At 34.1% G+C, this 16,474-nt stretch overlaps 1 protein-coding gene across 8 annotated transcripts in view; it reads right to left on the reverse strand.

Moving 5' to 3' along the window:
• Window positions 1–16,474, reverse strand: part of LOC120417562 (protein muscleblind) — a 526,440-nt gene that overhangs the window by 43,402 nt on the left and 466,564 nt on the right. For 6 of the 8 annotated variants that reach the window (XR_008212114.1, XR_008212116.1, XM_052708165.1 and 3 more), the window contains exon 3: window positions 6,655–6,825. Coding sequence is in view for 5 of the 8 variants with exons in the window: in XM_052708165.1 (XP_052564125.1) it covers window positions 6,655–6,825 (171 nt within the window). In the remaining 3 variants the exon portion in view is untranslated. Of the gene's footprint in view, window positions 1–2,566; window positions 2,591–6,654; window positions 6,826–16,474 lie in introns of those variants that run through there. The other 2 variants (XM_052708169.1, XR_008212115.1) reach the window with 2 other exon arrangements.

Genomic DNA, 16,474 nt, shown 5'->3' on the forward strand with positions numbered 1-16,474 from the left:
ATTACATTTCCAAAACCACTTGTTTTTGTTAAAATATATCCAGTAAGTCATAAAGTTTGCATATCTGTCAACAGTGTCGTGTGATAATAATACATAAGTGAAATTTGAAAAAAAAATTCAGTCATCGTTGAATTTTTATTTGAAGTTTTTATCAATTTGTCACATTTTTTAAATATTTGGCAATACTGTTAGGGACCATCCACAAACCACGTGGAAATCTCAACCCTCTCCCCCATCGTAGACAATGTCCATACAAATGAAATCTTTTTTGTATGGCGTTTGGACAATTGCCTACGCTCCCCCTCCCTCTTAAGGTGTCCACGTGGTTTATGGATGATCCCTTATAAGATACTGTGTATTGGTGGAAATTTCCAAACTTTTTTAGGTTGCAATTACTTATTGAACAATTTCATCCAAAATCATTTGACTGTTTAGTGTAGAAAAGATATTTGAAAATAAATTCAAGGCAGAAAAAAAATATTTCTGGCAACACTATTTTATAACGTCAAACGCAGGTAATTCTCCGTCTACTCACACGAAATCGGAAAAAGTTGCTCCAACCCCTCTTCGATTTCTGTGAAACTTTGCTCTTAGAGGTGATTTTGGTCCCTGATTACGATTCCGAGGTCCATTTTTCGTCACGGCGGAACGACCCCTTTCATTTTGCTGGATTTTTACACCCAACCGGCGGTCGCATGATTGTGATACATGGCGGCATGAAAGTATATCAGAATCTGCATGAAAACTGTCCTCATGCATTTTTTGCGATATAGGGGCATGACATTTTTGCCCGTTACCGGCAATTATCGACATTACCGACAGCAGATTTATTGTATTGCAGAAATTTTTTTTTTAACAGAACGAGGATTGAACCATCAACTACTAGGTTGCTGATCCGACACGCTACCACCGCGCTATGGACGCTTGATGAATGGTGAGGGACAGAGCGCGAACATAATGTTCTCTCTAGAGTGTTGCTCGGGGACGCGCCAGCATTCTAGGTGTTGGTGAGAACTGCAGATCGCTGACGTGTTTACACGCGGGCAAAAATGATCTATGGGCTTGCTGCAAAAAATGTAATAAAATATAACATTTTTTGCAGCAAATCCACTGTTGCAGATTTTGAGATATATTTTTCGTTTGGGTGTACTAAGACAAGTTTTCAGCAATGTGTAGCTCGAAATCGTGAGGAGATTGTAAAAGACTTTTGTGTGAAATTTTACGCACAATTTGGCGTATAAAAAGTAGTTTTGAAATCGCTGCCATTTCGTTTTACTCAACTGTTAAAAATCGTGAGACATGTTATTTCATGGGAATTTTAATGTTCTTTTTGAATCTGTGATAACCGAGACAAGTATTTTTTCGATCAATTGGAACATTTTTTTTTATTTTCAAATTAGGGGGTACTGTTTAGTGTATATCAATGTTCTACAAAGTTGAAGATCAGCAAAAACAACAATTTTGATGCATAAACATAAGGGATTTCAAGTTATAATTATGAAGTTTTGGAAGTTTTAACTAAAATCAAAACTACCCCTTAGAGCAAAGTTTAATGGAAATCGAATAGAAGTAAGCGGAGGATAACCCATGAAACAAATAAAGAAAATATTTTCCGGAATCAGTGTTGCCAAAGAATTTGATAAACTTTTTCTAAAAGTTAAGAGATTTGATTGTCTGGCAACACTATTAGGATATTCGAGACTTATGTGCAACTTATTGTACTAGTCAATGTCAGACGTTGTAAATTGGGTTGGAAATGATATCCAAATCCATCTCTTCTTAAATGGATACATTTTTATAAGATCTCAACCACTGATTGCTAAATTTAGTTTTGTTCAATTATTTTTTTTATTTTCGATGTGATATTTGAATAAAACAATAAATTATTCACAATAGCCTACAAAATAAGCAACAATACAAAATCCATTAAACTGGCGTCGAGTTCCTAGAGAGAATAATCCTCCAAGCAGCTTATTCAAGCGCGCAAAGTGTTTCCAAGAAGCGGCAGTCTTTCCTTCTACCCAGGGCACTCAACCAGAAAGCGTGGCATCTCTTCAATTATAAAATCACGGCGCGGTTCTTTTCCTCCGGGCAAAATCCTCAAAACGAAAAAAGCAGCAGCTGTGCAACATCACTAGTAACTGCATCCTTCCTTCCGGAGTCCTTCCTGAGAGGAGGGGAGAGGTAAAGCTCTTCACTACCTTAGCAATAGCTGCAGGCTTTTTGTCGTTCTTCTGTGGAGTGCGCCCCCGTCCTCTGTTCTAGATTAAGGAGCTCAAGCTTTTCAACCGCCCATTATTTTCCAGTAATGGGAGCCGTTTAACGCGCGGCGGGACGAGCTGGCGGAAATGCAATTGCATGCTAAATAATAACAACACTTTTCTCACCTCCAGCGCGCGAGAACTCAAACTCAAAAAGTGCCAACAAGCCTGTTAAGGGGCGACCCTCAACGCTAAAGGGCATCCAAGACCGCAAATTCCTCGGGTGCTCGCTGGTTGATGTCCCGGCTAAGGTTTAACACAGGCCGAACTTGGCTGGGAGTGCGGAAGCACTTGGATTTGGAGGAGTTTGCCCACAATTCTCAACTCCACTTATCAAAGGAGAAATGGGGGGAAAAATAAGGATGAGAGTGAGAAAAAAAGTTAATTTAAAAACTTTGACAAGAGGGACGACAGATTTGGTGACGGGGACGACAATTTCGAAACAACTCAACGCCCTGGAGGTGTTTGGGGAACTAAAGTTGACGTGGCGCTGGAAAGTGCAGCAGAAGCAAGTGCGCGGCACGTCATTCATTATTACTGCGGAGCTAGTCAATGAAGGGAAACCTTGGGGACCATTGTTGTTGGTGAAGTGTCCTGGAATTTAATGAAGAGTTGTGACGGTGAAGGGTGATGAACTGCAAGGTAAAAATTGGACTGTAGTCAATCTGCGAATGTACAAATTTTCAAAATAATTTCTTGTTTTTAATATTTTTTTGTTATTGTACAAATTGTTCGTAATTTTTGGAAAAAAAACTTTCTGAAAAAAAATTTTTTTTCCTTGTAAAACCAGTCCGATTTTCTGGACCCAATAATTAAACTTTTCGGAAATCTTTTTTTATATTTTCAAAATGTTATATAACGATGTAGGGGAAATATACCCATTTTAAGCCTAATAAGCGATCGTGTTTGAATGATGCTGGAAAATCTGGAGTGTTCCTTGAAATTTACTAAAACCAAGTACACCAACGAGTAGAGCATTTTTTGTGAACATTTCTGTTTATTTTCACTTTTACTAAATGTTATTCTATTCCTTTTACAAGCATTTAAAAAAATACTTCCAAAATGTATTCTAATCAACCGAGAATGCATTGGGCCACGCCCATTTTTCAGCATAGTTTGTTTTTTACTTCCAGCGCACTTTTGGATCTGTTTAGTGCTGTCAACATTGATGAAATTTCAAACGAACACTCACGAAAAGTGGCATTTATAGCAAAAGTTTCCTGGCATCACTGGCTCACTCCAACAGGCGCTGCTGGTGGTGTTGGTGGCCACCCTTTGTTCGATTAGAATGGGTCGTCAAAATTAAAACGTCAAAAGACTTGGCGCGTTTGTTTTTTTGATGGTGCAAAATAGAAAATATGATCAAAAGTGCATTCAATTTGATCTTTTTGGCCAGTAAACGAAGATATGTGTTTGATTAGAAAGGGCATATTTCCCCTACTCTCTAAATCTAGGAAAATTATCTATTTGTAAATCTTTTCAAAAGTAAAGCTTGGTGTTAAAAATTAAAAAAAAAAATATTGATATAATCCGATAATTTCTTAAAAGTTTAATTGTTGGATTTTAGTTGTTAGTGGCTGGAATGTGTAATTCTGTTTTTGAAGAATTGACAAAACCAATTGTTCATACATTTTTTTAATGATCTTGGATTTAAAAAAATACAAAACCATCAAAAATTTCATTCACTGAAACATGTGTAGTTTATAAGATTAATTCTTTATTTTAAGTTGTTTTGAGAAACCAAAAATGTCTTTTTTGAATCACTGTCTTTTCTAACTCACTTTTTCTAATTCACAAACTAGTTATTATTAAAAATAAAAAAACGTTGAACATATTTTTTTAACAGGGTCAGACAACAATAAATGAAATTTTAAAAACAGCTCTCAAGCTTTTTTACATTACATACTGTTTTCTTGATTTCTTATTTGTGAAACCATTATTGAATGATTTTTTGTGAGCTTTGTTAAAAAAATGCAGAATTAAATCAGAAAAATATTTAGCTACACATTTCAAGCCCAACTTCCATATTTTTTGGGCAAAAAGTATTACTAAATGCTTTAATCATTGGCAAAAAGTAATGAATTTATTGGATTAAATTACGTCTTTTTCCGGGCTGTGGCCCCAAATGTCGAAATTCGAAATTTATTTGATAAGAAATGCATAAGCAAACGTTATAAAATGTTGTCTCAATCTCTATATCTTATGTACTCTTAGGCTGGTACCAATTTTGTTGAATGTTTTGCCACCCCCCCCCCCCTCCCCCCAACTTGAGGGGGTGGGAAATCAGGGAACAAAAAATATTGTTTCAAAAAAGTTTAAAATTTCAATAGAAATTTAGGTGCAATTAGCTGGAATTGATTTAAAATGCATTCTCCTGCGTTTATAATCATTTTAAGCATGTTTGGGTTGATTCAAACATCTTTTGAATTTTGGAAAATTATCGATGTTTAGTATCGCAAAAAGTTTTTTATCGCTAATTTTTTTTGTTGTCGTCAAATCTTACTTTTTTTGAAAACTAATGATTGTAAAACAACTGAACTAGTGCAAAATGCATTTTAAAACAATTTTTGCATTCAAATGTTGAGACTTTGGCTTTTTATTTCAATTTTAATATTTTTTTTTTAATTTTTGGGTATTTTTACGAAATTTGAAGGTTTTTTTTTTTGAAAATTTGGAGTGTTTTTTTAAAAATGTCTGACATTTGAAATGAATGAGAAAAACTCGATCATTTGATACCCATATTGCAATAACAAATATTTTGAGGATTTTTCAGAGTAAAAAATTGCATTTTCAAAATACTGAAAAAATGCGTATTTTTGAGAAAATTTTCATGTAACTGTAATTACAATGGATAGCTGCCATCATCCCGATTCTAAAACACTTTAATTTTTTGCATTATGCACGCTTCAGTTTTGCATCCCCTGTGCTAAACCGAGGCATGACTGCATCTCCAAATATCTTAAAATACCTTGATATATTTACAAACACCTATCAGATTTCATCAAATATCTTCAAATATCTTCAAATATTTTCAACTATCCTATCCTATAATTCCACCAAAAATTCAAAATATTTAATACAATCCTCACGCGTTCTTAAAAAAGTAGGAAAATGTATTGTAATTCTTTCCAGTATAACTCTTATTAACAAAAAAAGTTTGAAAAAAATCGCAACAAATTGAGAGCGGTGGGCTCAACTTGTACATGGAATTGACGTTTTAAATTAAACTTGTAAAAATGCAAAAAAAAAATTATTCCTCTGAACAAACTTTCATGAAAGGTTAAGTTCCAATTGGAATCAAATTAATAGTTTATTGAACACTATTTATATTTTATCCATCTTTTGTCGATACTCTCCAATTACAACCCTTTTCCTGCAATAAACTCATCAAGTCGTCAAAATCCCCTTTTCCCCTGGTGAAAAGCCTCCCAAGTGTGTGCCACGTCGACAGACTGAAGTGTCAAAAAACGTCCAGGTGTTGACTGGCTGCCGTTTCCACCTGGTCCGAGTTTTCCCCTTTCAAGAGGCGACCAAACTTTTCCACAATTGTTTCCTCGATTTTTCCGTTGCCTCTTGTTTTAAGTGGACATCAACTTTTAATTGTGCACCCGCAGAAAATTTTCTCGAGAGACCTCGCACTTGAAGTATTCGCAGGCAGAATTTCCCAAACGACGACGCTTTGAGGACTCTTTAATTTGCGGAGTTTTCTTGCTTAATTGAGGCGTTGTTGGCAGAGGGCGCGCGCGCGCGCGGGAAACTCAAGAGGACACATCAGACAGCCAGCGAAAGAGCAGCAAGATTCGTTGGTTGGGCGGAAATTAAGGGGTTTCTGCGCCGTTGTGTGTGTGTGTGTGTGGTTAGGCTCGTCAATGAATCGAAAAGAAAAAGAAAAACTTTTAAATGAAAAGAAAAACAAGGTAAAAAACTGCTAAAAAGCGCAACAATCATTGAAAAAGGGGGGAAAACAATACGGAAAATTAGATGAAAATCACGGAGAGAGAAAAAAAAAGAGTTGGGATCGTGATTTTCCGGGAAAAGAAACATACACAAAAACAACGAAACCAAGAGAGAAAACTCATGACGAAGGAAAACCAGTACGAAACTTAATTACTCTGTTTTTCCCTCCCCCATCGCGGCTATTGTTCTTTGCCCGCGGGGAAAGGTTTGCTTGGCTACTAAAGAGTTTCGTCTGTTTTTTTTCAACTCCTCTTTTTTCGACTAGTTGAGTTGTTGTTTTTGTTGATCTGCCTAATTTAAGGGGGAGCTTTTCCTCAACTGGGGGGGTTTAGTCAAGTTTTCCTCCTTCTTTCTTAATTCTTTCAGAAAAAAAACAACAAAATACACAAAATGAACGAAAAAAAGTCCACAAATTCCGGCCAGGCATGCAACTTACCACTGCGGGAACTTGGCCGGGCAGGACCGGTTGGCCGGGCGAGATGCCCATCTGCTGCATGATGGCGTTCTTGAGGGCGAGATGGTTCCGGCCGTTGATCAGCAGCTGGTCCTTGAGATGTTGGGGCGGGTGGAAGTATTTGCACGGGGGCTTCTCACGATTGCAGCGACCCTGTTGAAAGGAGAGAGTTGGAGGAGAAAAGGAGGTTGGTTTATTAGTTACATGTTGTTAGCACGAAGGTTTGGGGAATTTATGGTGTTGTTATTGAACTTTGAAAATCATGTCAATAATTGCAAATGATCAAGAATGTTGAATTGTATACAAATAGGTTTTAATATGTTGATATTCTTTCAAACTTATTTCAAATATATATTCAAGTACTTGCACTGCCCGGTTTTGATTCGTTCAGCTGCCTAGAACCGTATTAAAAATCATTTTACCATTAAAAATTATAGTGTTTTGGAATCGAGATGATGTCAGCTATCGATTGTGCTTAAATATAAACATGAATATTTTCCCAGAAATACGTATTTTTCCTGTATTTTAAAAATGAAATGTTTCTCGAAAAAATACCATTTTTTTTTACTGCTTTATGGATATCAAATAATCGGGATTTTTCATACATTTCGAATGTAATATATAACTTTTTTTTTTGAACATACTCACATTTTTCACAAAACTACGTATTTTTGAAAAAATACTCAAAATTTAATTTATTCATAATATGGGTATCAAATGACCGGTTTTTTTTATACATTTCGAAAGTAATAACAACATTTTTTAAACAAACTAAAAAAATCGCAAAACTACGTATTTTCAAAAAAAAAAAATACCCAAAGTTTCAGTTTTTTTTTCAATATGGGATTTTTTCATACATTTAGAATAAAGTATATTTTTTTGAAAATACTCAAAATTTTCACAAAACTACATTAAAAAAACTCAAAATTTCAGTTTTTTGAATATCACATTGTGAATTTTCATACATTCCGAAAGTTGTCACACCATTTTTTGAAAATTCTCAAATTTTTCACAAAACAACGTATTTTTGCAAAAATGCTCAAAATTTCAGTTTTTCACAATATGGGTATCAAATGATCGAAATATTTTAATAAATTTCGAAAGCTATAATTTTTTTTGAAAATACTCAAAATTTTCACAAAACTACGTATTTAAAAAAAAATCAAAATTTCAAAGATTCAAAATTTGTTACAATCTAAATGTTTGAATAAATTACGATAATTTGTTACCCAACTGAAATTTTGAGTGTTTTTTAGGTATCGTTGTTTTTGAAAATTTTGAGTATTTTCAAAAAAGGTTGTAATTATTCAAAATGTATGAAAAAAATTCCGATGATTTGATACCCATATTGTGAAAAGCTGAAATTTGGAGTATTTTTTCGAAAATATTTTTTTATTACATTTCAAATGAATGAAAAAGTTCCGATCATTCGATCTCCATTTTGCATAAAACTTAAATTTTGAGTATTTTTTCGAAAATACTAAATGTAAATATTTTGAATAATAAAAAAAAATGTTTTAACATTTGAAATGCATGAAAAAATCCCAAAAGTTTGATAGCAATATTGCAAAAACTGAAATTTTGGGTATTTTTTCGAAATTCGTAGTTTTTTTTTTGAAAATTTGGAGTGTTTTTTAAAAAATGTCTGACATTCGAAATGAATGAGAAAAACTCGATCACTTGATACCCATATTGCAATAACAAATATTTTGAGGTAAAAAATTGCACTTTCAAAAAACTGAAAAAATGCGTATTTTTGAGAAAATTTTCATGTAACTGTAATTACAATGGCTAGCTGTCATCCAAAGCCACTTTATTTTTTTTGCATTATGCACGCTACGGTTTTGCATCCCCTGTGCTAAACCGAGGCATGACTGCATCTCCAAATATCTTAAAATACCTTGATATATTTACAAACACCTATCAGATTTCATCAAAATTATTCAAATATCTTCAAATATTTTCAAATATCTTCAAACATTTTCAAATACCTTCAAGTATCTTCAAATATCTTCAAATATCTTCAAATATCTTTAAATATCTTCAAATATCTTCAAATATCTTCAAATATCTTCAAATTTCTTCAAATATCTTCAAATATCTTCAAATATCTTCAAATATCTTCAAATATCTTCAAATATCTTCAAATATCTTCAAATATCTTCAAATATCTTCAAATATCTTCAAATATCTTCAAATATCTTCAAATATCTTCAAATATCTTCAAATATCTTCAAATATCTTCAAATATCTTCAAATATCTTCAATATCTTCAAATATCTTCAAATATCTTCAAATATCTTCAAATATCTTCAAATATCTTCAAATATTTTCAAATATCTTCAAATTTCTTCAAATATTTTAAAATATTTTTAAATATCTTCAAAAATATTAAAAAATATTTTCAGATATCTTGAAATATCTTCAAATAATTTTTAAAACACGTTTTACAGAGTCAGAACAAAAAGCAATGGAAAAATTGAATTAAATTTCGATTCCTAACACTGACCAACAAAAAATAACCAAAATGACTGCGCATGCTCAACTCGAGAGGAAGCATGAAGTTTAAGTTCCCCGGAAAACACGAGCACCTTGAATTTTTCAATAATATTTTCAAAATGCACGTGTTTCTGGGGACTCCAATGTTCATGCTTCCCCTCGAGTTAAGCCTCAATAATAGCAAGATTTTTTTTAAATGGTAAAAAAAACAAAATTTTCATGTTTTTTAAAGTGTCCCTAAACCCCAAACACCCCCAAAAGCATAAAATGAAGGTTGTGTTTAGACATATTTGATCTTAAAAAACTCCAGCTATGAAGGCTTGTTTTATTCTTTAAAAATATTTGAATTCTTAAATTTACAAAAATAAATTGGATTTTTTAATTCAATTCATTTTGTTCAAACATAATTGAACTCAAAAGTTAGAATCACCAAATTTTTCAGAAAAATTGGGTTTACTTTTGTACATTTTAGAAATTTTCAGCAAGAAATTTGTTTTGTTTTAAATGGAGGTTCCCTTTCAATTATACCTTGTTTTTATTAGTATAACTTTTTTTGTTATTTCGTTGAATTTTTCATCGATTTTTTTAAATTATTCCTAGATTCAAAAGGCATAACTATTGTTTTAAAAAAAGTTATGTGTTGTGTAATCATCAAAAGCTAATGTTTTTTTTATTCTGTTAATTGAACATTTCTATATTTTTGTACACTGTTTAATCATACTGTTATTGTATTCTCTCTACAAAGAAAATGGATGCAATGAAAAGCTCATAAATAATTAAACATTATTGAGTCAATTATTTAAAGTTTAGCAAAGATGGAAGGGGATTTTGACAAAACAAACTTTTGAATAAATTGAAAATGCCGATTTATGGCTATGAATGTTTGATTTTTAACGACTCTCTCACATAACGGCATTGATGTCAAAGATTCCCTCAAACGATCGCAAAGATTGATTGCTTTCTAATAAATTGACGCCAAAGTACACTTTCGACCATCTTCTAAGCGCCATCGCATACCTCAAAAGAACAATTGTTTCGCGCAGATAGGTGACACTTCCGGCGGGCCATTCCGAAATCTGCTAATAGCATAATCCCGCGCAACATCCTCTCGTGGGTTGGTCCACAAATAGGAAAGCACAGCCAGCATTAAGGATCGGATTTATGATCTCAAATGGGCCCTAAGCTGTTTTTCGGCTCATTCCGACAATCCACGACGAAAATGAGAGTTTGTCGGATCTTCCGGCCGCGATAAGGCCGAGACCGAGAGAGAGTGAGCATAAATTGATGTTCTCTGCTTTGTGTGTGGTGGGCTCCTGATTTATGCCCCCTGATAAGTGACAATTTTGGAGGCGACCCGGAGAAGGCATCTAGAGGGGACGGGGTGGGGACAATTGTGTCCTTGCTTCCGGTGGTGCCGCTCCGACACCAACCTGATCCTTGTTGGAGAGCTGAATTTATTATTTTTTCATCCTTTATCGGTGAGATCTAGCTGGGATGAAGCCACTTCTAGAGTACGTCCACATAGAGTTCGTACTTAATGATCCACCTCCGAGCGAGGCATGTGGCACGTGGCGCAAAGTTTCCAACCTACCACTCTCGTACACATACTAAATTTAGTTAGTTGGAGCAACTCTGGGGGAGGGGTGGAAACCCGATGCTCACGTCGGACCGGCTGGCAATTTTCCGCCTGAATCAATAATACTGCTCAATTAACTTAGTTACATCCAATTAAAGTTTGAAATTTAATTGCACAAATCTTGCTGGTAGAAATCGTAACTATCTCTGTATGTGCTCTAGTTCGAACGGAACTGAGGTTCGAAACGGAAGCAAAATTATTGCAGTTTCAATACGAGCCGAGCCAAGGGATTGCAGTTCAATTCTGCTGCCCGGGAAAATTGATAAGGGAAATTTGACGGAGGAAGGGAAAGCTGGGAAATGGGCAAAAGTTTATCAATTTTCCCTCTCTGAGGTCGCACCAGAAATCCACAATGAGTGCTTTGAACTGAAGTTTGATGCTAGATGAGGTCTGCACTGCCTTTCAAGTGATGACTTCCGGAAAACTGTACATGGAAATGTGCTTAAACGGGGACCATTAATTTATGAATGATGAAAAATAGTTTCTGATGAAGTTGAGTTGAAGAGGTTTGTTATTTTTTGACAAACTGCTGAAGATGTTTTGAAATTCGAAAATAATCTTGATTTCATTCCAATTTGAAATGAATCGTTTGAGTTCGTTTCCGGTACCCTTTCTTGAGAATATTAATTTCTCGCCTGCCGATCAGCTTCCGATATCCCTTTTCGCCCATGTTCCGGAAGGGTCCGATTCCCGGGACCGTCATCGTCGGAATGTTGCAATAAATTCCGAAACAAAGACTCCACTTTTCCCTCTTCACTCACATTGTGGGGTGGGTTGCCGAAAAAAAAACAAATATATCCGGTATAAATTCGAAGAAGAAAACCTTCATAACTGTCATATTTATATTCTTTATGGTGGCATTAATCCTTCAGCATAAAAGTGGGCAAAACGAGCCAGCAAAAAAAAAAAACAACCCGGACGATTCGAGCTGCTCCTGAATTGCTCCATTTGGCATCGCCTTCGCCCGTGGAAATCGTCTTTTGCCGGGTTGGGGTTTTTATTCGAGCAATTTCGTTTCGATCACCACGTGGGCCAAAAAAGGTTTGAGCGAACCATCACGGGAGGAAAAACCTTTTCCCGTTTGGCCCCTTGCTACTCGGAACACTGCAGTTTATATGTTGTGACACGAGTTCCTAATAAAACTTGCTTCATCCTGAACATTTTTACTTTTATTATGACAGGCTCGTGTTCGACTTTTTTCCCGGGTTATTTTTACACCTCGCCACCGAAAAGTTCACTTTTTATTGGAGGAGGTGGCAATAAAAAGTTTTGTTCGTCACCGACGACCAAAAACCTGGTGAGCTTTTTTTTGCTGCCCAAGGTGTGAAACGCGACGACATGCTGGAAAAATTAATGCGAACGCAAATAAAAGGTGTTTTATTTCGCACTCGTAAAAAAGCCGAGCGCAAAACGAAATGACGACGACGACTTTGGTACAAATTAGAGTGCATAAACACGATAAATAATCATCATAAGACTAATTTCGTGTCGGTGCTGGAAACTGGTGGAAATTTGACGTCAATAAATGCCCCAGCAGGTGAAAGTGACAAAATCAAAGAAAAATCAAAACTATTGTACTATCAGGCAGAAACTTTCGACCATTCTTATTTTTCAAGTTTTTTGTGTTTAAAAATATCAATTTATCTTAGCAGTGTTTCCAGAATATCTTTAAAATGTTTAAAACTTGAGACAGGGTTGCCAAGTAGCCCTGCCGGGGTAGTCAGAATTTTTAAAAAAATATTATATTTAAAAAAATCTCAATTTAGGGGAAATTCTCGTATGTATGGCTGGTTAAGCACTCGCTCCTAACTCCATCCAATTTGCTGATTTTTACTATTTAAACAACTAAATTTGCAAAACTATTGATAGACACTTGCTTGCTCACTTCTTATTGAGCTATTTATCACTCGAGTTCAGTTGAAAACGCTTTTAATAAGCTTTAATTGAATGTCAAAGTTCTGACCTGCCAACATTAGAGGCACGCTGGAATTAGATGCTGTTCTCCTAGTAATAGAATTTTTCTTTAATATGATCAAAATGCTAAAGTCTGCTGTTAAAAAGGTTTTTTATGGCTAGGAATTCAACATGATACAGATGTAACACAAATCTTGATCTTGATTTGACAATTTCTCAGGTTCTTCTCAATGAAATTAAATTCTGTCAAAATGGTTGTGTAGGGGACATCTTAAGATGACTTCGCTGAAAAAATCTCGTTCCTAGAACAAATCCTGTTATTTTGGCAGCTGTCTAAAGTTGAGGTAAGTTTTTGGCCAAAAATGCTCTCGAAAAATATTTTTGTTGAAATTGCTCGAAAACTAACCAAACGTTTGAAAATATCTACTTCAAACATTGTAGCATGTCAATACGATTCCCTTGAACAAAAAACACTGTTGGATGACTTGCTTTTACCATATCGTTGTATTTGAGCTAACTTTTAGTTTCATTTGACCCAATGTCACCCCCTGTAAGGGGTAAGATTGGGTCTATTTTCAAACGATTGGCATTTAAGGTAGAGTTCATCAAATTCCACTATATTTTGAAAAAAGTGTTAGTAAACTATCCAAGAATAATTCTGCTTTCAAAGATTTTTGATTTTAATTGAATTGTTTTTGTTATTAAGAAATTACGAGTGGTGTATCGTTTTTTGGCCAATATTCACCCCCACTGACGGTACATTAAATAAACTGGCATCGTTGCCAAGTCTTAAATGTACACCAAATATATAAAAAATGATATAAATTTACACAAAAATACTCAACTAAAAACAATTCTATTGTTGGACATTCTGTCACTTCTACAATAACAATAGTTTTACAAGGTACAAAATTTTGATCTAATTTTTAAGGATTCTATTTCTTATATAAAAAACATGTTTTTAAAAGTTGTTGATAGATCAAAAACGAATTCGAATACTCTGGAAAATGATTCAAAAAATGTTCACCCTTGAAAAATATGCAAAAAAATCAGTTTTTTTAAAATGAGAAATCGATTAAAAAATTTATTATTTAGAAAGGCAAATTCGATGCGAAATCTTAAAAAATAATGTTCAGAATTTTTCTAAATAATAAATTATTATTTGCTATTTGGAGGGTTTCTTTGTATATTTTGAAATAGCTGAAATAAAAGCTCAGCACTTACATTCTAGTTCAAGGCAAAAATGAAAAAAAAGTGTTCAAATTTCTTGTGTTTCAAAGTCTTTATTATATCTTAAATCTCATTCAACATTAATTGAATTAATTGAATATCCTATAAACAGTTACAAATTGATTTGCAAATAATTTATAATTTTTTCTGGCAAATTGGCCGTTTCCGTGAAAAAAGTCTTTAAATTTTGCCAAATGGGAACTAAACATAAACAGCTATTTAAAAATTTAAAAAATACTAATAAATCAAACATATTTCATTTTTAAAAGAGCTTTGCGATTGATAATGTTCAGAATATGCTCTTCAATTATTAATTTGATTTTTTTCTAGAATAATTCGCAACTATTAAATTTTTCCTAGAATCATACACACTTTTCTTCTCAATCGAGATGAAAGTTTCGCATTTTTCGCCTTATTTGTTTAAATAATCTGAAGAAAAGAAATAAATTACAAAAAGGTTACAATCAACTTCTTTAAAAAAAACACATAACAGCATCGAAAGAAGTCAACAATTTAATCAAGAATAACTCATTTTAAAACTCTCCAAAGTAGACGACGGAATCACATTTTTTTGAGATCAGACAGAAAGTTTTCTTGGAGTTCTTATTTTCAAATCAATGATTTTTGATACCTACTTCCATCTTCTTTAGAGATGTGGTATTTCTTTGACTTGCTTTTTTCTTATAGTTTCTGTGACAGAGGTGATGAAAATATTAGAACTTTGTTTAAAGTTGATTTATTGAATGATTTTTTCTTGTTTATACCAAAAGCATAATTCAATTTTTGTTGGTTTTTTTAATTTTATTTTAAAAAAATGTGTTTTTTTTGCTTTAATAATATCCGAATTGCTCGAATACAATTTAGGTTTTAAGTTTTATCCCTTTTGTTGTCAACACGTATTTTATTGTGAGTTTAATTTGTTACGACATTATTCGAATCAATTGCAATTCAGGGTAAACACAAAATGCAATGTTTGCAAGCAATGTTTGAAAACATTCTGAAAATTCTCGATTATGCTTTCTTCTCCATTCAAATTTGAATTTTACTCACACCTTCCACCTGCTCGGAAATCGCGAAAAAAATTGCCCAACTCCGAGCCGTAAAAAGCGTAACAACTTATTTATGAAGAATTAATTAAAACTTGTCGTACCTCTCCCAGGCAAAGTATCATAATTTTCAAAACCTTTCGCGAGTATTGTTTCAAATTACACCAAAGTCGTAATCAACAGCTTGATCTTGTTTTTCCCCCCCCGAGAGTGGGATGTTGTTTGGATTAACGCAATTCATTACCGCGCCCGTGAAAAGGCGTCACGCGAAAAAGAGCGCTTTTCCGGCTTATGGGTTGATTTTATTACCTTTCATCTCACTGCGAAGCAGTGAATGTTTGTTTGTGCATGGGATGCTGGGGGGAGAGAGTGCTTTTCCGAGACTCGGAAGGAGGAAGTTGGAGGAAAAAAAAAAAGCAACACAACATAGTGGAAAACCCTCCCACCCAAAACCCGGGGAAAATAACACGCCAAACCGGCCGAATAAAGCTAATGGAAAAATAAAATAAAACCCAAACGTACACACACTGGTACTTTCGCAACACCCCCACCCCAACAACCTTAAGGGGAAAGTGAGCCCCGTGGTGGTGGTGGGCTGGTCCGCGGTGAAATAAAACCAAAATTCATTATCATTATGATTATGACAATCATCAGTCTCTTTCCTTTCCCTCTCTCTTTCTGTCGTGTTTTTTTTTCTTCTGTCGAGCACGCGGTGGACGAGAGTTCCGTTGCAAAGCTTTCCCGGGAGCCATCTCTGGAGGTCCATTAGGGGATCGAATGGGAAAAGGACCGGGACCGGGAGCAGGCCCTCAACTTTAGCACCATTCCATCAACGTCACATTGACTACGGGATGGCGGGAGGGACAGGGCTGAGAAAATGACAAATTTGCATATTTGTTTTGGTTGTTTTCTATTCACTACCTTATTTTTAATGAATAGTTCAAAACTGGGAAAATATATCAAATAGAGAAAAACCAAGATTCCTTATTTGAAACTAAATATTAAGTAAACTTTCAATACAACGTAAGCTTTTCAAGCAAGGTTACGTCCTTTTGATAAATTACCCAAAAAAAAAATCAAGCTTATTGAAATATATTTAAATCTGTCTACTGAATCTGTTTATTAAATGAGTTAAAATGAATCCAAATACACTAAAATAAGCATTGTATTGTTTCAATCACTTTACTTTTTAACATATTTGATCAAAAAGTCATTTTAAACTGAAACAACAGAAACAGAAATATATATGAAAAATAAAATCATTTTAAAATAAACCTTCAAAAGAATTCACGTCCGTGAATATTTTCGGGTATTTTTTTTAATCCAGAATTTTACAAACAAAAACAACTTCAAAAATAGTTTTTATTAAGTTCTCAGTTCACCATCATACAGAATATTCTATAACTGGATTGTATTGATAGTTTTAATTCTAGGTTTTTCAATAATCAGTTAAAGTGTTGGTTTTTCTGTTTAGTTT

The sequence above is a fragment of the Culex pipiens genome, chromosome 2 (assembly GCF_016801865.2).
Source record: "Culex pipiens pallens isolate TS chromosome 2, TS_CPP_V2, whole genome shotgun sequence".
Lineage (NCBI taxonomy): Eukaryota > Metazoa > Arthropoda > Insecta > Diptera > Culicidae > Culex > Culex pipiens.